General features: G+C 34.4%; 2 protein-coding genes across 3 annotated transcripts; both read left to right on the forward strand.

The window, feature by feature from the left end:
* Positions 1-975: 975 nt before the first annotated feature.
* LOC127798870 (uncharacterized) lies at positions 976-4645 on the forward strand. Of its 2 annotated transcripts, none has more exons than XM_052332509.1 (6): positions 976-1302; positions 2758-2836; positions 2905-3070; positions 3165-3288; positions 4099-4203; positions 4303-4645. In XM_052332509.1, exons 3-6 carry the CDS (start codon positions 3048-3050, stop codon positions 4618-4620), a joined length of 570 nt encoding a protein of 189 aa, XP_052188469.1. In that variant the 5' UTR covers positions 976-1302; positions 2758-2836; positions 2905-3047; the 3' UTR covers positions 4621-4645. The 2 variants fall into 2 exon arrangements, with proteins under 2 accessions (XP_052188469.1, XP_052188470.1); XM_052332510.1 differs by having other exon boundaries at positions 976-1294.
* Positions 4646-25143: 20498 nt separating this feature from the next.
* LOC127799864 (protein DETOXIFICATION 27-like) lies at positions 25144-26386 on the forward strand. Its single transcript, XM_052334079.1, has 3 exons — positions 25144-25419; positions 25669-26210; positions 26296-26386. Exons 1-3 carry the CDS (start codon positions 25144-25146, stop codon positions 26384-26386), a joined length of 909 nt encoding a protein of 302 aa, XP_052190039.1.
* The last annotated feature ends 805 nt before the right edge of the window (positions 26387-27191 follow it).

Below are 27191 nucleotides of genomic sequence, written 5' to 3' on the forward strand. Positions count from 1 at the left end.
GTTGTATTAAGATTTTGAATTAATAGTATACTTTATATATATCAAACATAATCAGCTTGTACATTTATGTAATAATGTATTTTGATATTTTAATTTTTTATTAATTCAACAAACAAGTTAGACAGTTAATTTTGATACTATTATTATCCTTTTTATTTATATCCAATTAGTAGAACAAACACATATATTTAATTATTATTCATAATAATATGAATAGTGTACTTAAAAAATAAATTTAAAAAATTATAATTTTTAAATAAGCCTATAAATAAGTTATAAGTTTATAAATAAATAACATATCAACATATAATATTTTAAATATGTTACCTTTTAACATATAAAATTATTAATATTATCTTAAAAAATACGCTTTTATAATGTTACAAAATTACGTCATATTAATTTTTATAATTTAAAAATATTTATTTAGTTTTAACTTATTTATAAATACAAATAATAAACCATCAAATTTTATTTCTTATAAAACATGAAAGGCAAAATGTGTGCATATGAATATTTTTTTTAATTTTATTACAGTATTTTTATAATAAATTTTAGATATGTAAAAAAATATTAATAAAATAATAAAATATTTTCATAATTTAAAATATGTATTAAATTAAGAACACCCCCACCCCCCCCCCCCCCCCCCCCCCCCCCCCCCAATTTTTTTCCCTCCCAAGCACATCCCCCTCCCCTGCAAGCCTATCACCCTCACCTTATCCTGATACTCTCTAAATAATAAAATATTTTTTAGTATAAAATATGTATTAATATTTTGTTAAATTTTTAAAATATAATATTTCTTATAATTTTTTTTTATAAAAAAACACTTTAAAAAATATTCAAATTTAATTAATAATTAATTAATTAAAAAATAATAAAAAATAAAAAAACCTACCTACAAACCCATCCCCTCTTCTCTCCTGTTTCCCATGCGCCTGCAAACCCATCCCCTCCCCCTGTCAATCTCGAAATCCCCTCCCCCCCAATTTTTTTTTTTTTTTTTCCATTTCCCTCCCTCCTCCAAACCCATCCCATTTTCCCATCTTCTTGCCAAACCCCTCTCTGTGTCCCTCACCACTTGCCATAGGCGCCCTCGCCTTTGTCGCCCTTGCCCACCCTCGCTGGCCGCAATCACTCGTCGCCGTAGCCTAGTCGCCCTCAGCTTCGTCGCTCACCCGTGCTTGCCGTCGCCCTCTCACCGTCGCCACCCTCACCTTCTCCCTCGGCCTCTGTCGCTCGTTGTCGCCGCCCTCACCGTCCCCGTTGCCCCTGCCAACACCACTTTTTGGTATATGTGTATGTATTTTGTGTGTGTTTACATACATATATTTCTGTGTATGTATGTATGTACGCCAGAAACGATGGTGTTCGCTGCTCATTTTTGTATGTATACATATATTTTGTGTGTTTGCTGCTTATTTATGTATATTAAATGTATGTACATTGTATGTATGTTTGCTGGAATACTGTATGTATACAAATTGATGTATGTATATTAATGTTTGCTGGAATACTATATGTTTGCTCATTTATGCATATTAATGTTTGCTGGAATACTGTTTATATTTTGATTTTGTGTGTTTGCTGGAATTAAATTTTTGTGTGTGTATAATTTGGTTTAAGATGTATGTATGTATATTAAGATTTACATACATACAACGTTTAAGATTTATGTATATTTAATGTATGTATGTATATGTACAAACATTCTTTCATCTAGATGATTTGGTTTAAGTGACTTATTTTTAAGTTGTTTTTGTGAATTAATTTGAAATTATTGAATTATATCTTTAGAAAAGGGATTCTTTGTTACCTAACTTTCTATAAATTAGTAATTGATCTCAATCTTTGTTCGTTGTTGATGTTTCGGTAATTTAATATGTATTTTCAAATGTAAGTTAATTAGAGAGTTATAATAATTTATATTGTAAATCTCAATGTATTGTTTGGGAGACATCTAGTAATGAAATAAAATAGATTAAAATTAAAATAAATAGTATGAAAAATATTGTGATGAAATAAAATAAAGATTAGCTCATCAAATTGGTGAACTGATCAATTCAATCTATTTTTATTTAAATATATAAATCTATTAAAGTAATTAATTGGGTTTGTTTGGGTGGTCTTGAACAAACATTCTGATTTGTTACTTCATATAATTTTAACAGCAAGTAGTGTGTGTGTATATCATGAGTTGGGTAGCTTTTTGAAAACTTTGTTTGGAGTAATCAAGAGTTTTAGTTACATATCAAAAAATATTTTTTGTTAAATGTAAGAGGAATGCTTTGGTTGAAGGGACGACGCACTGAGACTAATTATAAAGTTATTGAAATTGGAGGACTAAACATTATCTGAGAATATATTGTCTACATAGGATATGTTACTGTCGTTTCTTCATTTGCATGTTCTAGTTTCATTTATCTATTATTAATATATTTTTTGTTCGATGAAATTATAGTATAATGACTTGTTGAGATATATGAGATGAATTTTGTTGTGATTTTATGAAGTATCTAATGCATTGAGAATTGATGATGTTGCATATATTGAATTGTAATATTTTTGTGGGATGTTTTTTTCTTATAAGATCTTGAATTGTAATATTTCTATTAGTTCAAAAACACAATTTTAAACACGAGATCATAAATATAATATAAACCATTTTTGTACATGATAAATCATATTTTATTTTGAAAGTATTTAAAAGTTTTCATCACATGCCTATTAACTATTCTTTGTCTTGTATGGCAGAATATGGCACATAGATCATCGTATGGCCAGTCTATGCATTGTCGTTAATTCAAAGACACTGATGGGGAGGACCACATTGGTACACCCTATCTTTAACTTATTCATTCCTTTGCATGTTAAATCCTTCACAATTATATGTTTTTGCAGGGGGACATTCATCTCCGTCCACTGATATGAGATTTGATTCCCCTAGCCCATAAACACCCCACCCCAACTATGATGGGCCTTCTTCCACGCCTACTGAAGTCGGGGGTTCATCCACACCCACTGCCACCCCTGATAATTGTCCGATGATATGTCCATTGGGTTTTTCGTAACTATCCCTTATCTTACTAATCAATTTTAACTTAAACAAAGAAATTTTCATTTTAACACATTACTTTACAAATTAATGTGTGTTTTAACAGGTTTGATAATAATTTGTGCAAACGAGATATTTCTCGAATTATCCAAAGTAAGTTTGAGGGGCCATACCCGAGTTGGAAGAAGACAGATCCTGCTGTCAGGGAGATGTGGTATGGTGAGTTTAAGGTAATGTGTTTCTTTAGTATATCTATGGTTGATGGTTTGCTTTAGTAATGTCTAAATTTAAATTACCTATGGCTTATAATCAAGTGAATGGTATGGAGACAGTTTGGTAAAAACTGATTCATATTCACAATAAAACAATACTCATGTCTTTTATTTAAATATTTTTTTTATTATCTGTATCCTTGTATTTTTTTAATTATAGTATCCATTTATATGTCTAACTCTGCTATTATTGCTTAGAAAAGGTTTTTCTTAGTATATGTATTTAACCTAGAGTCTCGAGAATAAAAATGCTTAGAAATAAATGTCCCACAAGTGCAGACAAGAATATTTTTTACCATGTGTATTATATGAGTTATAGATGCTTGCTATGAAAAACCCTTGCATTTTGATATATAATTGATTTTTTTAAACTTTTATTTTGTCTTAACATTATAGAAAAATTGGTCTTGGGATAGTGCTTTGGAACATCAAATCAGGGCTAATTTTGAAAAGACGGTTTCTGATCGTATGACCGATATTTTATTTCGTGTCAGAAAGGATTTTAAATAAAAAATCCTCATGGATGTCGCTTTCTGTATTTGAAGCCTTAAAGGAGTATTGAAATTCTACAGAATTCAAGGATAAGTCTGAAAAAGGAAAGAAAAACAGGGCTTCAGACGTAGGAGGTAATATGCATACATGTGGTTCCGTACCCATGTCTGAGCATAAAAAGAGATTGATAATATTTAATATTTAATATTATATTTTATTTTATGAATTTTTAAGAAATAATAATTTTTGCATTAACACTTTCTTTTTTCTTTGTAGTCAAGACAATTTGGTCGCCTACCTACACAAGCTGAGTTGTTCCTTGTGACACATGGAAGGAAAAATAATTCTGGATTCGTTGATAGGAGGTCTGAGGATACTTATGTAAGTATACATTACTTGTGTCTTTATATTATTTTATTATGCTTAATTGGCCTTTTTATAGTATAATGTATTTCATACATGTATACATGATGCTTGCAGGCTAACTTTCAGACGCGACAACACGAGGCATCATCTCAGTTATCGGCTGTTGGCCATTCAGAAGATAGTGATGTTGGCCAGCCCTCGCACCTAGCTATTGACGATAGATCCTTATGGTTGGAGGTTGCGGGGGGTAAGAAAAAGGGTTGTGTTTATGGAATGGGGTTAGAGGCACATATAATCCCCGGTTCCTACTATGTACCGACACCACAACCACCACCACAGCCGTCGTCGTCCGTCTCACTATCAAATCAGATACAAGAAGCTGTTTGGGTAGCAATAGAACGAACCCTTCAACTAGCGAATCTCGGCTATTGAAGATAGACTACATCACCGTTTTTCATCTTCGTCGCCCCAGAACCCTTCGGATCATTAATAGCATGATCTATTATTTGTATGGATATGTAATATGGAATTGTAGATGATTATGGATTTGTAGACGATATTTGTATTCATTATATGTTATTTGTAATTGTTATCAGGTTGAATTTTAATTTTTTTAATTATATCTAAATTTGAGATGGATTTAGAGACAAATTTTTTTCTCTAAAATTCATCTCATAATGCAATAAAATTTTATTTTATTTATTTTATTTTTTTTTAAATTTGAGACGGATTTAGAGATGTAAATAAATCCATTTTAATATTTGTTTGAAACTTGTCTCTAAATTCGTCTGAATTTTGAGACGGAAAAATTCCTCTCAAAATTCGTCTCAAAAATCCGTCTCAATTAGAGACGGAAAAAATTCATTTCAAAATCCGTCTCAATTAGAGACAGAAAAATTCCGTCTCAAATTTATCAAGGGGCATTTTACTGACAGACCAAAATCCGTCTCTAATACACTGTTTTCTTGTAGTCACACTTTAAGAATTAACATGTTTTTAAGTTTTGAAATTTATACGCTTGTACATAATAAAAAGTGTTTAATTTTATATAAACTATGAACAATTTTTATGCATAATAAAAATGTTTATAATTTTTAAAAAATAATTAATAATTTATGAAAAAAGATATTGTTAATTCCTTATAATTTTGTAAGTGTCAACAATATTGAAATTAACCCTTAGGGGTTTGCACAGATAGTTTGCTGCACGGATTTGGGAGAATAGAATACCACGAGGTTGTGGGTTCGATTCTATTTTCATGCATGACTATGCAATCTCACTACAAAAAATTCAATATCTAGTGACAAAAAATTTTATCACTAAATGTTAAATTTTTTGTCGCTAAATTATTTAGCGATGGATTTAGTAACGGATAAGTTTCATCGCTAAATTTTAGCGACAAAAAAAATTCCTTCGCTGAAACCTGAATTTAGCGCATCCCCACAAAATCAAAAAATAACTCCAACCTCCCTGCACACGCTTGCCTTCCCCTCATGCTTTCATCGCGTGGCAGCGCTGCGATAATAATCCCAACAATAATCCCAAACGCTGCACCTTGAAATCGAACCCCCAACCTCCAGGGACCAAGCACCTATATTTTAGAAAGATACAAGTTGTAGCAATTTGGAATTTAATTTGGGCATTTGTAACGTATAGAATTTTTTTGATAGGAGCAAAGCTGACATTATAAATTGAATTAAAATGTTGTTGGATGATATTAAGGCAAAATCTATCATAATAGCTAATTTGGACTTGGATATAAAAATATAAGGCATATTCGGTTCTTTTTAAAGTCCAATATCTAATTTGGATCGAAGTCTTAATTTACAATAATTTATACAATAATCAATTTGACTTCAAAACCAAAGTACAATAACTTGGTCATCACTTCTTGAAAAGTTAACAAGTACCAACTCAGCTGACTTAGCAGATTTAACCAAGTTAACTTGCACTTATTCTTCTCATTTTACCCAACTCAAACCCTAGAGTGTGTCTTTCAAAGGCCTCTTTGCAGTAAACAAAAGCTTGGACCCCAAGACATACAAAGCGTGACCCCATAAAGAATGCAGCCCATGACCCAACATCATAATGCACAACAATATAGTAACACAATGGAGTGCATGCAACCATAAGCAATATTATAACAAGTGACATTTACACACCCTCAATTTTTGTCCATTAAGATTCTTAGCTATTTCGCACAATTCAACATTTAAATAGGTTCCACCACATCAATTAAGTGCAATTATTTGATAATATTGATAACTGAGTCAAGATGGAAATATTCAATTTCAGAATTTAAGATTGAATGAATTTTAAGGAAGTAGAAAGTTACAAATTAAGCATACATTTCAAAGGAAATCCAAAGGCTCAATAGTTGCCCAAATGACTCAAATCCTATACTAAATCAAACTTATTGAGTTAGGATCACAAAAAAAAAAAAAAAGGATCTTAATTCTGATATCAGGACAAAAAATTATGGTATAAAGAGTACAAGGTGCGCAATCTGAAAAAAGGAATTAGTCGACTAATGGAAGGATTAGTCGACTAAAGCTTAGTCGACTAAGGAAATGCTTAGTCCACTAAGGTTTAGTGAATTAGGTGATAGATTTAAGCTAATGTGGTATCCACCAAGAGGGGGGGTGAATTGGTGTATAAAAAAAATTCTTTTGGAAAGAGAAAATATTTTTGTGTAAAGAGGAATAATTATGAGGTCTTATTGATGATTACACAAAGTCAAAAGTGCAACGATGCAAACTTAAAAAAGAAAGTATAAAGAGCAGTGAAGACACAGATTTATAGTGGTTCAGCCTTCCAAGCTTAATCCACTACCTTAGTTATCCATTAAGGATTTTAAAACCAATATCACTATCAGCCCCCTACTCAATATGAGCAGGTCCTCTAGTCCTTGACTAGGCAATGTACAACCTCCCAATTTAATGGGCCCTCTAGCTACTGCTAGGAAGAAATACAAACAACGAAGTAGAGAATCTAAGAGTACAACTCTTAGTTACAATTTTCTCTCTTTAAATAAATAAACGAGGCTTACAAGTAATAGAACAGTATATATTAAAGCCTCTTAAATGAGAGTACAGAGAGAAAAAAGATGAAATTTGATGTAACAGTGAAGGCACGATCGTTCAAGATATTCAATAGTTTTTCTAGCAACCTTTAATGCATCTTCAACCATCTATTTATAGTTGATGGTGGGTATGTTTGAAATTTGGACCGTTGTGGGTGGTTGGCGAGCATTTAATGCACCAAAAACTAGCCGTTATAAAATCTGTGAAACATAATAGTCGACAGAAGAAAAGATTAGTCAACTATTTTTACAAGTAAAACTAAGAATAGTCGACAGACATATACTAATAGTCGACTATTTTTAATACAAAAATCCAATAGTCGACAGTTGCTGAAATGAGAAGAAATTTTTGAATTTTATGAACAAAAATAGTCGACAGATCAGAAGGCATAGTCGACTATTTTTACTCGATAGTCGATATATGCTAAAATAGTCGACAGATGCTTAAATAGTCGATAGAACATAAAAAATAGTTGACTATTTTGAAGCATAGTCAACAGAATGATCCTGATAGTCGACTATTCTATAGAAAATCTTGAATTTTTAATACATCCTCAATTGATTCTGTTAGAAACTCATTTTGATTATCTTTAAAGCAAGTTGAGATTATCAAAAGTTTAATTTGAAACAAATTAATCAAAAGTTAAAATTTGAAACAAATCAATCTTGACAAACAAGTTGAGATTATCAAAAGTTATAATTTGAAACAAATCATTCTTTCATCCATACTCAAAATTTCATATCTTGCTTTAAGACTTACATACTAAAAATGCATTTTCTCATTCATATAATCCATATAGTAGAAATTGATTTTCATATAGTCATTATCAAAACTATTTTATTACTAAGAGTAAAATATCATTAGGGAGATTGCTTAGTTGACTAGGCCAAGGGCTGGCACAAAAATCTAAGAAGATCGGCCTCTGCTGAGTTGACTAAACCCCAAGATTAGTTTACTCGACGCACACAAAAAGCATGAAATGGACCCGAAACACCCCAAAACGACCACCACTAGCTTCCTCACCCACAAATGTCATTCCTTGAACGAAAAATGGGGTGAACAAGCTGTTAGGTTTGAATAGTAATGACACCAACACCAAGAGGGGGTGAATTGAGTTATTTTAAAAATTTGATTGAAATTTGAAAATCCTTTTGATGAAAAATGAGATTTTAGTGTAAGTGAGGATTAATGAAATGCTTGGAACAATAAATGAAACAAAGAGCATAAGCAAATAAGAGGCACAGTGATATATAGTGGTTCAGCTTAAACCAACCTTAATTCACTACCTTAGCTCCTCACTAAGGATTTTTCAATCGATCCACTAAAAACCTCCCATTTCTCCGGATAGGCCATCTAGCAACAAGTTAGGAAGATACAATCTCTTGCTTAACCAAGTAAGCCCTCTAGCACTAAGATAGGTATTTCAACCCCTTGCTTCAATAAGCAAGTCCTCTAGCACAACAAGTTAGGAATTTTACAAAGTAGTACAAGATAAGAGAGGATCTAAGAGTTATCACTCTTAGTTACAAATTCTCTTAATAATACAACAAGGCTTGAAGATAAATTTACAAAGATAAGCACAAAGCCTTTTTGGAGAGAAATAAAATCACCAATGAAGCACACAATAGAGTAAGCACTTGGAAGCTTGAAATGTAATCTCTTGGTTGCTTTGAATCACCCATTTGATCTCTATTTATAGAGCATCTCGAGCCCATTCAAAAATATAGTCGTTGAAGACTTAAACAGTGGAGAATCTAGCCGTTGGAAGTTGTTTGGGACATAAATTGTTGACGGTATTGAAGAACCGTGACATTTTTGATGCAGGAACTGTCGACATTTAGATATAGAGAGCAATGTTTGAAACTGTTGACAGTTTCTATTCAACTGTCGACATTTTTATAAAAACTGTCGACATCTTGAAACAAACTGTTGACAGCTTGGCAAGATAAAAATTCACTGCTTTGATGATACAATCCACAACATATTTACATTTCTTTAGTTTAAGTAAATGTCCTTATTTTGTTTTATTTATATTTTACCTTCCATTTACTTTAATACATAAATGTAAATAAGAAAGTACCCCCCATTTGGATTCAATAAAAATATTTAAAAAATCAAAATTCATAACAATAAGAAAGTAGAATTTGGGTTTTAGTACAAATTTAGGATTTTACGATTTTACCACATTCAAGATATACACTTTCTATTTCTTGAAAAATTCGTCAAAAATCATTTTAACACCAATGAATGTTAGCTATTGAAATACCGGGAAATAGTTTTTCAAAATGAACATTTTCATATATGTCTCCTTACAATGTACTAATTTTTTAGACTTAGAAAAAATTATAGATCATTCGATTTTCATTTCACATAGATACTTGAAATTGATTTTTTTTGAAAACCATAAACTTGACTCGATACTTGGGGATCAAAACCAAATGATGTTTTTCATCATCAAAACTAATCACAAGTGTAGAACATCACAAGCCCCAACGAAACACTAACAAGACCCGACATCAAGCCTACAAGAAGACCCACTAAGATACAAAAATGGAAACAACCAAACATTTTCATGGAAAAGATTATAATATTTACAATGGAAGCCTTTTTGTAATGAAATTGAGAAGAAATGAAGGAAATACTTGCACAACCCATGAGAAGAAAGTGCAAGAGAACTTGCCTTAAATGATGCAACTCCAAAGAGATGAAGAAAACCCCCAAAATTTGCAAATCTCCACTTGAAACTCCAGCCAAGAGTAGAAAATGAAGAAAATAGAAGAAACAAATGGAGAGGAAGAAGAAAAGATGAACGAGAGGGAGAGCAAGAAAGAATGGGGAGAGAAAAGAAGAAAGATTATAGAGGAAGCAAGAGAGAATCGGGAGGAAGTGGGTTGTCGTCCAACTCCAACCATCCCCTTCTTTTTCTTCTTCCCAATTTGCCCTCATCTACTCACACACACACACACATCACTTGAAATATCCATGCCTTTTGTGGACATTTCTCACCTCTTTTCATTTTTTTCCCTTTATTTAATTCAACCTAACATTTATATAAGCCCAACATAGTACTTCAATTCGTTTAGGCCTAACTAAAATAGGACCCAATGGACTTACTTGCCACCTGCCCTAACCCACTTTAATTCTTATAAAAATAAACCCACCAGCTCTCAGATGGCTTATGCCAAAAATCATAGCCCAATCTATTAATGTTTATTTATCCACTCTAACTTACACCTATATGTATATGCTTTAAAATTCCAACCTTAATTCTAAACAATACCCTGACATATTATGCTCCAAAATAACATAGAATAAATAAAAATAAAAATATAGATGATACCATAGACCCAATAACGAGTTGTCACACCATATATACTCATGACTCAAGTCATGAGTTAGGACTTAATATATGTAATCTTAATTTTCTTGTTAGTTTCCCTTTTCGCTTGTTCTCTAAATTCCAAGTAGTAACTTAATCGTCGGAGGTGACCTCAGAGGACAAAAGCCCCTTGCTTGCTAGAGTTTAGCAGATGATATCAAGATTGTTAAACTTGAGATTTTTCAATGGGACAGAATGAGGGTCTACAAAATCGAATCGTAAGCTCGGATTGTAAAATTGTAAGATTTTAGAGATAATTAAAAATATTTTTTAATCCATGTAAATATATGTTCACAATGACATAATTTTATGAAAAAATGAATTAATATTATTTAATAACATTGTAATATCCCAAGAAAAAAAAATTGAAAATGATAATAATGATAATAGGGATAATATTATAACCATAAAAAAATAACAAAAGAGTAAATGAAAATTAATTTAGTTTAAATGAAATTGATTTAATTAAAAGGAATGGCGGTGCGTGAGCTGAGCATCAAAAAAATTTGATATTTTGTTTTGTCTCTCATTGAAGCTTCTTGAAGCTTCTGGCTGAGATGGGGAAACAGAGAGGGAGAGAGATGGAGAGCGAGCAGAGAGTGAGGGATAGAGTAAGAGAGTTGGATCGAGGGAGAGCGGGAGGTGGTAGCCATGGAAGCTCCGAGTAAGCTCGGCCATGACCGCCGAGTGAGGCAGGGCAGCAGCTCGCGTGGGGAGGCAGCCATCGATGGTGGCCTTGCAGCGACGTGGAGCACCGGTTCATGGTGGCGTGAGGTAGTAGCCAGGAGCTACGGCGGTGGCGCGGCGGCAGCTGTTGCAGCCATGGAAGCTGGCCGAGGCGGTGGCTGGTAGCGGCTGTGCATAGGGAGGAAGATGCGGAAGAAGAAGGGAAGAAGAAGAAGAAGAAGAAAAGAAAGAAGAAAGGAAGAAGAAGAAGGAAAGAAGAAAAGAAGAAGAAGAAGAAAAATGGCGCTGGAGCAGTGAGCGTGAGCGTGGGAGAAGAAAGGAAGAAGAAGAGAAGAAGAAGAAGAAGAAAGAAAGAAAAGAGAAGAAAAGAAAGGAAAGAAAAGAAAATAAGTGAAATAAAGGAATTTTAGAATTATTTTGGTGTGGAAAGTGATCAGGTACGTGGGTAAAAATTAATAGAAGTATGTTATGTTTAAATTATAATTTTTTTACGATTAAAATTAATTAATTTGAGTCTCGGTTGTGTTATTTGCTAGGAAATGATTTAATTTGCATCGGGAGCTCGAGTGAGGTTAGAATCAGCTGATTTCAGGCAAGTTCCAACCCCTTTTCTCGTGTTCTTTAATTCCCGTGAGAAACCCTGTGGTTTCTTGTATTTTATACCCTCCCTTCGTTTGTTTCGATTCGCTTATTAATTATGAAAATTTGAGTCGTTTGATTTAAATTTAATTTATTAAGCTGGTTTCGAGGATTTTATTAGCATGATTTAATTTAAAATAAATATGAGACTCGTTGAGATTTTAATTGTGGTGCGCTTATGTGGGATTTTAAACGGCTAAATTAATTATATTACACGGTAGATTTATTTAATTAAAGTCGTGATTTTATTTATTGCCAGCGGACGTTTTACTTCGCAGCGGGTGCGCAAGAAAAGCAAGGAACGGCCGTGTAGAGGCAAGCTCTTAACCCTCTCTTCCTGATCTTTAATTCCCATGAAAGACCCCGTGATTTCTTGTGTTTTATCATCTCCCTTACTCTAATTCGGCTCCTAACCTTATTTGTTATTCTTATTCATTTGTTTTAATTTAAATTAAATCCGAGGCTTCTAGAGTTTTGTTTGTTGTGAGCTCATGGGGGTTTGTACCGCCCCCACTCCCTTTGGGAATGATGCCAAACCAGCCTGGGAATTAGGTTCCTAGACGGGCGGGTTTATTTATGATTTTATCGGGTTTATTTATAGTTTTTCTCGGATTTATTTATGGTTCGGTTAGAGTTATCGAGCAGTAGGGCAGTGGTCGATTGTTGGTGACGTTGGGGTAGACTATTGTTCGGCCCTGATGTGGACCGTCGGGTGGACACCCCTAGTCCCTGGCCGTTGACTGGTGCCACGCACTGCTGACAAGCTCAGCCGGTATATGATTTACTGCATGATTAGATACATTGTATTATTGTTCATGATTTGATATGCACATGGGTACGGGATGCATGTTGGGATATTCATTTATTGAGAATGCTTGGACACGGACATTCTAGTTTGGTTAGGTTGTATCCAGTACGGCATATGCATGGCGTGTGGTTTACTATGTGGGCGGAGCATGGCCTGATGCCTGGATGTATGGGCGCCTTGCATCACGTTGATGCTCACTACGCCATTGCATTTTTATGTGCATTGCATGGCTACTGGTAGTTATTAGTTCTCGGACGGGAGTACCGTTCCGAGGGAGCCTATGGTTCGGTTGTCGGGAGTACCGATGGGGACGGGCGACGGGAGTACTGGCCCGGGATCGCGCACGCAGGTTTGTGGACATATTTGTTGCCTTTCAGGGCAGCGGCAGGTTGGTATGGGACTTGGGTGCCGTGTGTCTTATGTGGGCCCCAAGGACCGGTATGTGCTTTTATTATGCTCTACTATTGTGTTGTAGCGTCTCATGACTTGTGTGTATCTGGGGGTTTATTTTGGGGAGAGTTTTTCGGTTATATTTAGCCCTCAGCCTTTCTTTTCCTTATGCTTGCTGAGTCTCTCGACTCACTTTGCTTTCCATCATTCCAGGTAGTGCCAGCGTGGGTCCAAGCAAGGGAGTCAACGTCTAGCAACAAAGTCGGTATGGTGTACAGGCAGTCCCATCAATCTCTGTCAACTCTAATGGTTGTGTAGGGTCTATTATCTTATTTTTGTACTGTGCCAGGTCATTTCTTGTGTCTTGTGTATGTTGGCACAGGAGTCTGTTTTCATTTATTGATCTTGTGACCGCTGTGCTAGCAGGGCACCGGTAGTGCATGCATGTGTTTCGCTTCGCTTCCGTTGCTCTTATTTTTGTGTATGCATGCCAGGGTGGTGCTGGTCTTGTGTCTCATTATTTTTCCCCTTCCGTAAGTGCTCCCGTTCGGATAGTCTGGGCGACTAGGATATCCGGGCGGGGGTGCTTACAAACATAATTATTTATTACAACTTTATTCCTTATGAATAAAATACATGTACCTATTTCAAAATAATTTCATCTACCAATTTCAAAAACACTAAATAATATGAAATTTCTAAATTTTAAATCTATCATTTATTTTCATTCATCAATCCATAAAAAAATTCTAAATATTAATTCATATATAATGTAAATTTTCATAAGTCAGTCATAACCTAATACAAACTAAGAAGAAATAGACAATGAAGAAAAATGAGCAGATGAAGTTTTGAATCGACAAAGAAGCTGACAAGAATCAGACAAAGAAACGGACAAAAACAGAAACAGATGAAGCATACCTCTTAAGCGGAATTGATGGCAATACCGAGCAATCAGAGTTGTGAATCGATTTGTGTTGCAAACAACAACACTGAGCAGGCAAGCAATGGAGATGTCGATTTGTGTTTGTGCATTGACGACTGCTTAGCTAGCAATTTGTCCTTGTGAATCGACGATGGCACTGAGCAATCTGAGTTGTGAATCGACGGCGGCCATGAGCATGAGCACTGAGCACTAACTAATTGGGCAATAAATGGGAACACAAATAAGGGGACCTAAGAAAGGTAAAGGTTCATTGAGGGTAACCTTCGAATCAGAATAGTATATGCAAGTTGAACTCGATAAACTCAAATTTTATAATATAGTCAACTTTGATTCTATTAAATTTTGATTTTATAAACGAGTTGACTCCTTTGGTGTTATATGACACGTAAACTTGTACGAGTTGAGTCACGAGTTTGACAACAATGGGTGATGTAAGAGCTCTTTCTCTCGAATATTCTCGCTAGCATAAGATATTCGAAATGAGGTCATCACAGAGATGATATAAAACAAATCATGAATAAAGAGATAACTCATTTCATTATTAGCAACGAAAACTAAATTAAGGTTCAGTTACACTTCCAAAATCTCATGAGTTTGGGCTCGAAAGCCATACAAAATAATTAAGAGGCTCTAATGATAACTAACAAAATAAAAATCATTTCATCTCAAGCCTCACCAAAATGCTAAACAGGATTTCAAGTTAGGACGCATCCCCATACACCACTATCCTTAGGCCTTAGTCCCACTAGACTAGCCCCCAATAATAGATTTCCCTTTACCTGGAATGACAAAGAAGATCAAGTGAGCCACAAGGCTCAACAAGTTCTAGGAACAATGAACAATGAAAAGGAATCAAGAATATGGTGGCACCAAAAAGAGTAATCAAGAACTTGACAGTTATATACAAGATTCGTAATTTATGACTTTATCAATTTCAATTTAAATGCATCATGTCACCATATATCACTATGCAAATGTGCATATAAATTTAATATCAGTATCAAATCTCGTAGGCTCGCAAGCCATCAATCAACACATGCCAAAGTGTATCACATAAACAAAACCTCACAATAAATGGAGTCAACCTGCTGGGCTATGGCCACCTCGTCCCATGACAGGTGCTCTAGGGTACTCTTTCCCTCCGCGCAAAATAATAGGCTCACAAAGATGAATAATATGATGCATCAAAACATGAACATACTGACTATGTACAAAACGTGTCATGCATTCATTTCCACATAAACATAGTGAAACTTCATCTCACAACTGTTGCCATACTTATATATATACTTTTTATCCATATCACAATATACTGGATAGTTTTCCACTTACATCAACTATGTACATGAGACACAATGATTATCCAGAATATATTTAATCAATTCCCAAGAGGCTAATGAATTCTTTACAATTTATTTAAACAAGTCCCAACTATTAATACATATTTTTAGATATATGATTTATGTTATTCATAGATAACAGTAACTAGATGGGATATATTCAACGTTATATATATATGAGTACCACCTACAAGAAGAGAGGATTTTGTTTTCGAAACAAACAGTTCCTAAAACAAGACCTCGTAGTAACATGAAGAGTAGAGGCCTATGACAAGGTTGGGGCTTGCAGCCAAGAGTTCGCTGCATGAGCACACGACAATAGTTCGAGGAAAAAGCTCACGAAAAGAGCTCGCGGACAAGGGGTTGAGCAAGAGCTCACGGTCATGGGGTTAAGCAAGAGCTCGTGGTCAAGGGGTTGAGCAAGAGCTAACGGAAAGAGCTCGTAGCCAAGGGGTTGAGCAAGAGCTTGCGGTTATGGAGTTGAGCAAGAGCTTGCGGCTAAGAACTTGAAAAATGAGCTCACGGGAAATAGCTTGCGGCTAAGGCTAGTAGCAAGAGGACATATAGGTATGAGCTCGCGGTAAAGAGCTGGGAGGAAGGAGCTCGTAGAAAAGGGTTGAATAAGAGCTAGCGATAAGAGTCCGCAACCAGGCAGAGATAAGAGCTCGCGGCCAGGCGGAGATAAGAGCTTGTGATAAGAGTTCGTGGCCAGGCGAAGATAAGAGCTTTCAATAAGAGCTCATGGCTAAGAGTTCTAGACCAAGGTGAGCAGGATTGATTTGGACAGACATACATAGGCTTTTAAAACAGAAGGTATCTACACCAAGCTGTTCGTCTCGTGTATATATATATGTATATGTATAGGGGGCCATTAGAATCAACCAGAAGATATACATACGGGCTGTTAGCCTCTTATAAGGGCTGCTCGAACAGGGGTGGGGCGTATATAAGTATATATATATATATATAAATCTCTATGTAGCTGAGCTGTTACGGATACAAATGAAGGAGAGTTTACATCTCTACCTACCAAGGTGCCATTCAATGGAAGGAAATAAGGGTGATACGAGTTCCCACTACGACCTCATTAAGATTGTTAAATAATAATAGGAAACTTGAAGGATGTTAAAGAGGATGCTTAAGAACATGCAGAATGTTAAAGGAGAAAGCATAAAATCAAGGAAATGAAATACAGAATGTATAAGCGAGCTTGCACTGAAAATAAAGTGGAAGTGCAAAAAGAACTTGCCTATTGAGGATGCACAAATCCGAGAGAAATCCCACCCGTGTATAGGAAGCAATGTAGCAATAGCAACGAGCAGCAATGAGAGAATAAGATGGAGAAGGTAAAGTAGAAAAAAAAAACGGAGAGGAAATGAATGAGTAATGGAACAGTGCAATCCAAAAGAGAGGATACGCACTGCACTGAAAATAGGAGATTTGCGTTACTTGAGATTTGTGCCCAGTGATTGTTGGAAAAGAGAGTGCATACAGATTTGCACGCCAATTCCAGAAATTACCAAAATGGCATTTTCTTCATATTATAAACAAAAATATCTAGGGGCTCTATTGATAAATGCTAACTTAATTTATTTTCTTTTCCCATTTTCTTATTACACCACCAAGTCTATTATTTTCAAGTTATTTCTCACCATGGGCCCAAACGACATATACCCCATATACATATTCCAAGCCAACCAGGCTTAATTTTTTGACTTAGGTTAGACCCGTGACCCCATTAATCAATCAGTTGAGACCCTTTCACTTAAATTCTTGATTTCATGAACTATAAGATAAAATTACGCAAATCTAAAATTATTTATGTGCCATCAACACCATTTATCATTAAATATTAAAAATACTTAGACCCTATTTTAAATGCCATTAAATTGACGTCAAGTATTAAAATACCTAGATCCACTTTAGGGTTAATATAGTTAATTTTTTTTTAAACAAAATAAGAAAATATTTTAGAAAAACACTTTATTATAAGAGTGTTAATTTTAAAAAATGCATTACTAATAAGATCTTGTAACACTAAAACTTGATATTAATGAAATAAGGTAAATCATAATGAAGTATTGATTAATTATCTATTTATAACAGATTAATGCAATTGTATTATTGTTAAAAAATAGAAAGATCACTCTCATCGTCGATGATTCTTACAAGAAAATAAAAATAATGGAACAGTGCAATCCAAAAGAGAGGATACGCACTGCACTGAAAATAGGAGATTTGCGTCACTTGAGATTTGTGCCTAGTGATTGTTGGAAAAGAGAGTGCGTACAGATCTGCACGCCAATTCCAGAAATTACCAAAATGACATTTTCTTCATATTATAAACAAAAATATCTAGGGGCTCTATTGACAAATGCTAACTTAATTTATTTTCTTTTCCCATTTTCTTATTACACCACCAAGTCTATTATTTTCAAATTATTTCTCACCATGGGCCCAAACGACATATACCTCATATACATATTCCAAGCCCACCAGGCTTAATTTTTTGACTTAGGTTAGACCCGTGACCTCATTAATTAATCAGTTGAGACCCTTTCACTTAAATTCTTGATTTCATGAACTATAAGATAAAATTATGCAAATCTAAAATTATTTATGTGCCATCAACGCCATTTATCATTAAATATTAAAAATACTTAGACCCACATTTTAAATGCCATTAAATTGACGTCAAGTATTAAAATACCTAGACCCATTTTAGGGTTAATATAGTTAATGTTTTTTAAACAAAATAAAAAAATATTTTAGAAAAACACTTTATTATAAGAGTGTTAATTTTAAAAAATGCATTACTAATAAGATCTTGTAACACTAAAACTTGATATTAATGAAATAAGGTAAATCATAATGAAGTATTGATTAATTATCTATTTATAACAGATTAATGCAATTGTATTATTGTTAAAAAATAGAAAGATCACTCTCATCGTCGATGATTCTTACAAGAAAATAAAAATAATGGAACAGTGCAATCCAAAAGAGAGGATATGCACTGCACTGAAAATAGGAGATTTGCGTCACTTGAGATTTGTGCCCAGTGATTGTTGGAAAAGAGAGTGCGTACAGATTTGCACGCCAATTCCAGAAATTACCAAAATGACATTTTCTTCATATTATAAACAAAAATATCTAGGGACTCTATTGACAAATGCTAACTTAATTTATTTTCTTTTTCCATTTTCTTATTACACCACCAAGTCTATTATTTTCAAATTATTTCTCACCATGGGCCCAAACGACATATACCTCATATACATATTCCAAGCCCACCAGACTTAATTTTTTGACTTAGGTTAGACCCGTGACCCTATTAATTAATCAGTTGAGACCCTTTCACTTAAATTCTTGATTTCATGAACTATAAGATAAAATTATGCAAATCTAAAATTATTTATGTGCCATCAACGCCATTTATCATTAAATATTAAAAATACTTAGACCCACATTTTAAATGCCATTAAATTGACGTTAAGTATTAAAATACCTAGACCCACTTTAGAGTTAATATAGTTAATTTTTTTTAAACAAAATAAAAAAATATTTTAGAAAAACACTTTATTATAAGAGTGTTAATTTTAAAAAATGCATTACTAATAAGATCTTGTAACACTAAAACTTGATATTAATGAAATAAGGTAAATCATAATGAAGTATTGATTAATTATCTATTTATAACAGATTAATGTAATTGTATTATTATTAAAAAATAGAAAGATCACTCTCTTCTTTGATGATTCTTACAAGAAAATAAAAATAATTTTATTTTCTAAAAAATTATGAAAAAATAGAAATGGGAATGGGATTTCTAAAAAGACTGTTTAATTGTTATGAAAAAATGAAATAATTTATTTTCTCAAAAAAATAAAAAAAATCATGATCAAATATATTGAAAAGTCTTTTCATTTAATGTATCTTAAATCACAATCCACTTGCAAAGATATTAGGCTCAAGAATAAATAAGTTAAAAAGTAAAAAAATAACACAAAAGGCTAGGAAAGAGGGTCTCTTTTTTAAGTCTCCAAAGACCCTATCAGTAACTCTCATTCAGACATGAAGGGAAAACTCTCCGGGAAAGTGATAAGTCTCTTGAAAACATTCCAAATGTGGTCTTAGTCAAAGCATGCTAACTAGCCTCCGAAATAGATGTAAGCACCCTCGCTCGGATATCCCCAACCACCCGGACTACCTTAACGGGAGTGTCTACAGGAGGAGAAAAAGAATGAGACACAAGACAAAAACTACCCTAGCATGCATACGCAAAAATAAGAACAGCGGAAACGAAGTTAAACACATGCATGCACTACGGGTACCCCGCTATTACAGCAGTCACATGATAAATAAATAAATACAGACTCCTGTGCCGACATACACGAGACTCGAGGAAAAACCTGGCACAGTAAGAATAATAGAGTAAATCCTACTCAGACATCAGAGTTGACCGGGAAAAACGGGACTGCCTGTACACCATACCGACTTCGCCGCTAGAAGCTGACTCCCTTGCCATGGCCCACGCTGGCACTACCTAGAATGATGGAAAGCAAAGTGAGTCGAGAGACTCAGCAAGCATAAAGAAAGAAAGGCTGAAAGATGAACATATCTAGAAAACTCTCCCCAGGATAAACCCCCAGGTACACACAAGCCATGAGACGCTACAACACAATAACATAGCATAATAAAAGCATATACCGGTCCTTGGGGCCCACACAAGACACCTGGCACCCAAGTCCCATACCAACCTGCTGCCCTGAAAGGCAACATGTATCTCCAACAAACCTGCGCGCGCTGTCCCGGGTCGGTACTCCCGTCACCCGTCCATGTCGGTACTCCCAACACCCGAGCCAGAGGCTCCCTCGGAACGGTACTCTCGTCCAAGAACTAAATACTATCGGTAACCATGTAATGCACATAACAATGCAATGGCGTAGTGAGCATCAACGTGATACAAGGCGCCCATACATCCAGGCATCAGGCCATGCTCCGCCCATATAGTAAGTCATACGCGATGCATATGCCCGTGCTGGATGCAACCTGACCAAGCTAGAATGTCCGTGATCAAGCATACTCAATAAATGAATATCCCAATATGCAATCCGTACCCATGTGCATATCAAATCATGGACAGCAATATAATAAATCTAAACGTGCAGTAAATCACATACTGATAGAGCTAGTCAGTAGTGTCCAGCACCAGTCAACGGCCAGTGACTAAGAGTGTCCACCCGACGGTCCACTTCAAGGCCGTACAATAGTCTACCCCAACGTCACCAACAACCGACCCCTGCCCCACTACTCGATAACTCTAACCAAACCATAAGTAAATCTGAGAAAAAAAACATAAATAAACCCGTACGTCTAGAAATCTAGTCTCCAAGCTGGGTTCAACATCATTCCCAAAAGGAGTGGGGGCAGTACAAACCCCCATAGGCTCACAACGAATAAAATTCTAGAAGTCTCGAATTTAATTTAAATTAAAACAAATGAATAATAATTCAACAATTAATGCTAGGTACCGAAATAGAGTAAGGGAGGCGATAAAATACGAGAAATCACAGGGTCTTGCACGGGAATTAAAGAACACGAGGAGAGGGTTAGGAGCTTGCCTTTACATGGCCGTTTCTTACTTTTCTTGCACTCCCGCTGCGAAGTAAAATGTTTAATAGCAATTAATTAATTATAATAACAATAACAACAATAGTAATAACAATAATAATATTAGTTATTATTATTAAAATCCTCCCCCTACCCCTTGCACTCACGGCCAAAGCCACTTAGTCTTCCTCACACACATACTCAAACACTCACTATGCACCTGAACATATATATATATATATATATATATAAACTTGCGGATGGATATGCACACCCAGTAAACACGCCCAAAGGCCAATTTTTGCATCATAACCCTCAATCACACACACACAGCGAGATACACATTCACGGCCACTTACACTCAGTGAGCTCACACTACCATCGCGTTGCTGTTACAGCATATACATAATAATATATATACTTCATACTTCCATCTTCTTACCTCCAGTAGTTAAACACACAACTCTAACACCTCTGCAACTTATATATACATATATATACACTTGCACGAAGGCCACAGGGACCGTATATGCATACATATTTAACCACTGAAACCCACTGCTACACGAAGATATATATATAACCCACTGCTATGTAAAACGTGTAACGATAAGAGGGAGAAGGCAGGCTGTGAAGAGGAAGAACAAAGAAGCTTAGAAACCAAAGGTAACAGGAAGGAGAAGAGCTTGCCTGCATATTTAAACTTCAATTAAACTGCATTTCTTTCATTTTTTTTCTTGAATTTTTCTCCCCATTTCCATAGCTGCGCGCCACTTCTTCTTCTCCAAATTTTTCCTTCTCTGCAAACCCAAATCACTGCCCGAACACACACTGAAATCAGCCTTTAAAAGGCAAAAAAAAAAAAGAAGCGGCCCAATGAGCGCCGCGTGGCAGCCAAGTGCTGCCCACCGCCTCACATGAAACGGCGCCGTTTTGGGCGCCTGAGGCTTGATAAAAATCAGCAAAATCACTCCAAAATTTTCAGAAACTGACAGTTGCACCCACATCCAATTTTCCTCCTATTTCACTTTCACCCCATAATTTCCAAAAAAATCACTAAATTAATTTCTTTAATTATTTTCCTAAATAATCCCCAATAAATAATTATTTTCTTTAACCACTAAACACTCAATAATCACCGAAATATAAATTAAATCATTATTTCCTTATTTTCATAAATACTCCGCAGTAATTTAATTAAATACCTAAATAAATTAATATTTTCTTTTAACCCACAAATATTCAATAATGTATTCAAACACCGATTTGAATAATTATTATTTATTTTCAAATTTTGGGATATTACAATAGATGTCTTGAAAATTGAAACAAATGATCTTGAAAGATGTAAATACTCTCTCATTTGTCAATTTAGCCTCTATAAATAAGAGGTAATTTTTCACTCTTTAGATATACAATAATTCATACACAATTTACTTGAATACCTTTTTTTTTTGGATAAGATTGACTTAAGTATTAAAGGACTTACACAATTGAGAGACAATTCGTGCATCTAATTGTTTTCTGTCTTGCAGTCGAAAACCTAAAGACTATTATTTTATAATTATAAATTTATTATTGTATTTTGATAATAGTAATATTTAATTGGGAAAATAAAGGTTAAGAGAATGAAAATGAGAATGGAATTCCTATAAAAGAGTTTTTAATTGTTATGAAAAGAATGTAATCAAAATTTAATTATTTTTTTCACGAAATCGTGATAAAGATATACACCTTTTACTCAAAATCAATCAAAATAAAAACTCAATCTTTTTTTTTTAATTTTTTTTTTTTGGGATTTAGTTTGAAACTTAAAAGTTTGTGGAAACAAATTTAGTCGCATTTAGTTAAAGATAAATTAATCAAACACCTTTGGACTTTTAGTTCTTTGGTTTAAATTCTTTCTAAATTTTAAAATTCGTTCGATTATTTCTTAAACGTTTTAAAATTAATCATAACACCTTTTAAATTAGTGTTGACACCCTTAAACTTTGGCCTTACAAGAGATCTAGTGACCAATTTTCAAAAATCTAGAGACCTGTTGAACAAATTTTTAAATTCAAAAATTATTAGAATTAAAAATAGAAAATTTAATAAATATATGAAGAATTTTTGTTTTTTTTTCTAAATAAAAATTTCATTAAACCAAAAATACCGTAAAAGCGACTACAAATTTATGTTAGAACATACTTCAAGTATCACAACAAAAACTATAATAGAACAAAAATAAACAAGCGAACAAAAATTTCCAACTATGTATAGAAATCAGAGGAAGTTTTTGAAAATCTGCATCTAAAAAATTAACTCCAAATCATGATCATCTCTAAACATTAAAAATACTATTTTAACACTAAATTTTAACACTTTATATAATACTCAACATTGATTCTCAAATAATCACCGATAATTATCTACAAATTAACATTAAATGTCACGTAAAATATCAAAATTTAATACAGAGATAGCATTTTTGTCAAATAAAAAAAAATGGACCAGCAATATTAATATCACATTTTTTGGGATTACCGTCTTTACGCGGTTCTCTGTTGCTAGTGTCTTTGATTTCGACAAAAAAGATAAATTATAGACGGATCTTTGTGATCTACTGATATTAATCATAGTATATTACTTATCTGTCACTTGATCTACCTGAGAGTATATTAATGTCACCTTTCTAAGCCTTATGTTTGACATCTTCCATGTGTCTGATTTAAAAATAAATAAATAAAAACAACCTCACAAGTTGCAAACATGACCGGCAAAAGACCACCTCACGTGTCAAAACCAATGCACAAACCTCCAAATTTATACTAAATCGTGATTAAAATTCTAACTTTTGTAAATATTCATGAATTTTCTTTCCGCTTTGTTTACTAGAAAAGGGGTTAGTGAGCAAAGGTTACAATGATTAGAGTGAAAACGAATGTACTTCAAGTAATAATGTTTTTATAAATAATTTTTTTATAAAATCAACCAAAAACAATCTACACCTCCAAATTAGGAACTTAAATTTCACAATAAAAAACTAAAAAAAATGAAAATAGGTAAAGAACAAAAAAATATATAGCCTTCTTAATAGAAAGAATAAAATATATAAATATCAGAAGAAAATCTCTATCACTATCACATTATGAGATCATCCAACGAAAACACTTTTTCTAAATATTATAGCTTAGGGTGCCAAAACATACTATGATTTAAATCTCATAAAACATGAGAGGTGATTCAAAATAGAAGAATAAAAAATAAATCAACGAGAAATCTTTACTTATAGAGTCCAACTAGGAGGAACTTCCCTAATCATTAAAGTGGTACTTTGGCTCGGGTGTTTATATTTGTGACGTCAACTGTCGACTACTCCCCAAACAAAGAATTAGAGTATTAAAAGTATACTCATGAATCAACCATCATTTTACATGAAAATTAATGTATTTGTAATGGCAACTCCTGTACAATTCAACAGAGTCGAAGAAGAATGATCAGCAAAAATGGCCAAAAACATATGTAATAATTTTATGACTTAATATTTAAGGTTTAATGTTTATTTAATTATCATAAAATAAAAGTAAAAGTTAAGGGAAAAAAAACTTAAATCGAAGATGTGTAGGTAAAGTTATATTCGGAAATATTAAGATTTGGCCTATCACTTTAATGACTCAAATTCTCTCGATATAATTTTTTGCCTTCTTAGGATTATTGTTCTTATACGGTCCCTCGCCGCTTGTGTTCTTGATTTTAGTAGATAAGATAAATTACAGGTGAAGGTAATTTGTCTCACTGCGCAGAGTAAGAAATTGAACCCACAACCTACTGATACGAATCCCAACTTATCATGATCTAACCACTTGATCTGTCTCCTAACAACAATTTTATGCCTTCTTACATAATCGAAGTCTCTACAATTAATATAAACATATATAATATTATCACTTAAAAATGTAGAGTCAGGCGGGTAATAATTTTCTGTATATGATGCGGTGTGATGGCAATATTCATATCCTCTCTCTCTCTGAGCCCAAAGAAATTCAGAGATACATCAGATATAGGTAGCAATATCCTGTCAAGTGTCAATGATGAAGAGCGAGCTGGGCGCCATAGATGAACGCAAAGCTCCCTTGTTAGAGTATTCATCACCCGCCGTCGGATCCGAACATCAAGAAGACGAAGACGAAGATGTCGATCTTACGCGGAGAGTCTTGGTTGAATCCAAGAAGCTATGGCACATAGTTGGCCCAGCGATCATCAGCCGCATCACCCCCTACTCCATGTTTGTCATCACCCAGGCCTTCGCCGCCATCTCAATCGCCAGCAATGTCGTCGTCGTCGGCTTCAACATCGGCCTCTTGGTACGTTAATATTCATTGTTTTGAGTCTTGTCTGGTCGAGTCTCTGGCCACTAGTAAGAACACTATTTGGTATCCATGCATCTGTACCTAATGACTAGACTGCAAAAGATCTGTGGGGGTGCACGTGACCCGAATACGAGACCCTTAAATTCAGTAGTGTACGTGACCACGTATCGGTAGACTATCATTTAATGTGGATGGTGAATCTCTTGTTTGATGATCTAATGTGGTATATATGCTAATCAACAGTTGGGGATGGCGAGCGCTTTAGAGACGCTATGCGGGCAAGCTTATGGAGCCAAGAAATACCACATGCTGGGGATATATATGCAGCGTTCTTGGATAATTCTCTTCATTTGTGGAGTCCTGCTTTTGCCGGTATACATATTTGCCTCTCCGATACTGAAGCTGCTGGGACAGCCGCCGAAGGTGGCCGAACTCTCCGGCTCGGTGGCCATATGGATGATTCCGCTGCAGTTCAGCTTCGTTTTCCAGTTCCCGCTGCAACAGTTCCTGCAGAGCCAGCTGAAGACCGGCGTGATCGCCTGGGTGTCGCTGGCGGCTCTCCTGGTCCACGTGTTCGTCAGCTGGCTGTTCGTTTACCGCCTCAAGCTTGAAGTCGTCGGTGTGGCCGTGACTTTGAACTTCTCGTGGTGGGTTCTGGTGATCGGCTTAATGGGTTACACCGTGTTTGGAGGGTGCCCTCTCACCTGGTCCGGCTTCTCCATTGACGCCTTTTCTGGTCTTTGGCAGTTTGTCAAACTCTCTGCAGCTTCTGGCCTCATGCTCTGGTCCTCTCTCTCTCGATCTCGATCTCGATATCTGTGAGTTCTGATCTCACTGAGTTGTTTGTGTTTAAATTGATGAATTGAACAGTTTGGAGAATTGGTACTACAAGATACTGATATTGATGACCGGAAACCTGAAGAATGCAGAAATAGCGGTGGATGCTCTGTCCATATGGTGAGAAACTTCTTCGTTCTTATCTTCTCCTTTTAGTTATTTATTTTTTGGGTTCATTTTTATTGATTATGTTCGTTTATTTCTATGATACCCAAAAGATTTATTCTATTTGATCGTACTTTTTAATGTTTTGAAGCTCCAAAACTTTATTAAGATTGATTAAGGGGAAATCTATGTCTGCCTAATGATGAAACCATGCCCAGATGGCAATATCAACTCTACTATTGTGAACTTGAATAATATGTGTTTTCATAAGCGAGTAATCCTCACAAGTTTTGTCTCGATCCAAGGATTTGGGAAAAAAGTGAGGTTAGTTTATCCTGTATAGAGCATTGATGCTTAAAGTTGCTTGAAGAGATAATGAGCCAAGTAAAACTCTCACTTGGGAATGTAATGAATTAGTGGTTATTTTTTGATAGTTAATTCTTCTTGTCATTTAATAACATGAACACATGGCACGATAAGATTTTAATTTGTTTATGTAGTGAAAGAGTTTAGAGTTTAATTAAATTTATAATTTAAAGTATGTAAAAATATGAATTTATTTTATATGCTCATTGTGACTTGATTAGGAGAATTTGATTTGGAATAAATAGTCCCTATGCATGCTCTACCACTAAAAAACCCTAGAAGTAGCGCTTTGTTATAATAACTACTCTTAAATAGAAGATCTCTATTGCCTAAACAAGTTTATTTTATTATATATACACAAATACTGCTAGCCATTGTCTCGAGAAGAATGTTTGAGTAGTAATAAATGCATTTTCTTTTTAGATAATGTGTATTTATTATATCTTATATTTATCTAT

This window comes from Diospyros lotus, chromosome 4 (genome assembly GCF_014633365.1).
Source record: "Diospyros lotus cultivar Yz01 chromosome 4, ASM1463336v1, whole genome shotgun sequence".
Taxonomy (NCBI): domain Eukaryota; kingdom Viridiplantae; phylum Streptophyta; class Magnoliopsida; order Ericales; family Ebenaceae; genus Diospyros; species Diospyros lotus.

Excerpts from the sequence above, each read along its gene's own strand:
- LOC127798870 (XM_052332509.1), top strand. The coding sequence starts at position 3,048 with ATGATATGTCCATTGGGTTTTTC. Across the intron at positions 3,289-4,098 it reads TGTGGTATGGTGAGTTTAAG|TCAAGACAATTTGGTCGCCT; the intron begins GTAATGTGTTTC and ends TTTTCTTTGTAG. Across the intron at positions 4,204-4,302 it reads GGAGGTCTGAGGATACTTAT|GCTAACTTTCAGACGCGACA; the intron begins GTAAGTATACAT and ends TGATGCTTGCAG.
- LOC127799864 (XM_052334079.1), top strand. The coding sequence starts at position 25,144 with ATGATGAAGAGCGAGCTGGGCGCCATAGATGAACGCAAAGCTCCCTTG. Across the intron at positions 25,420-25,668 it reads GCTTCAACATCGGCCTCTTG|TTGGGGATGGCGAGCGCTTT; the intron begins GTACGTTAATAT and ends GCTAATCAACAG. Across the intron at positions 26,211-26,295 it reads GCTTCTGGCCTCATGCTCTG|TTTGGAGAATTGGTACTACA; the intron begins GTCCTCTCTCTC and ends TGAATTGAACAG.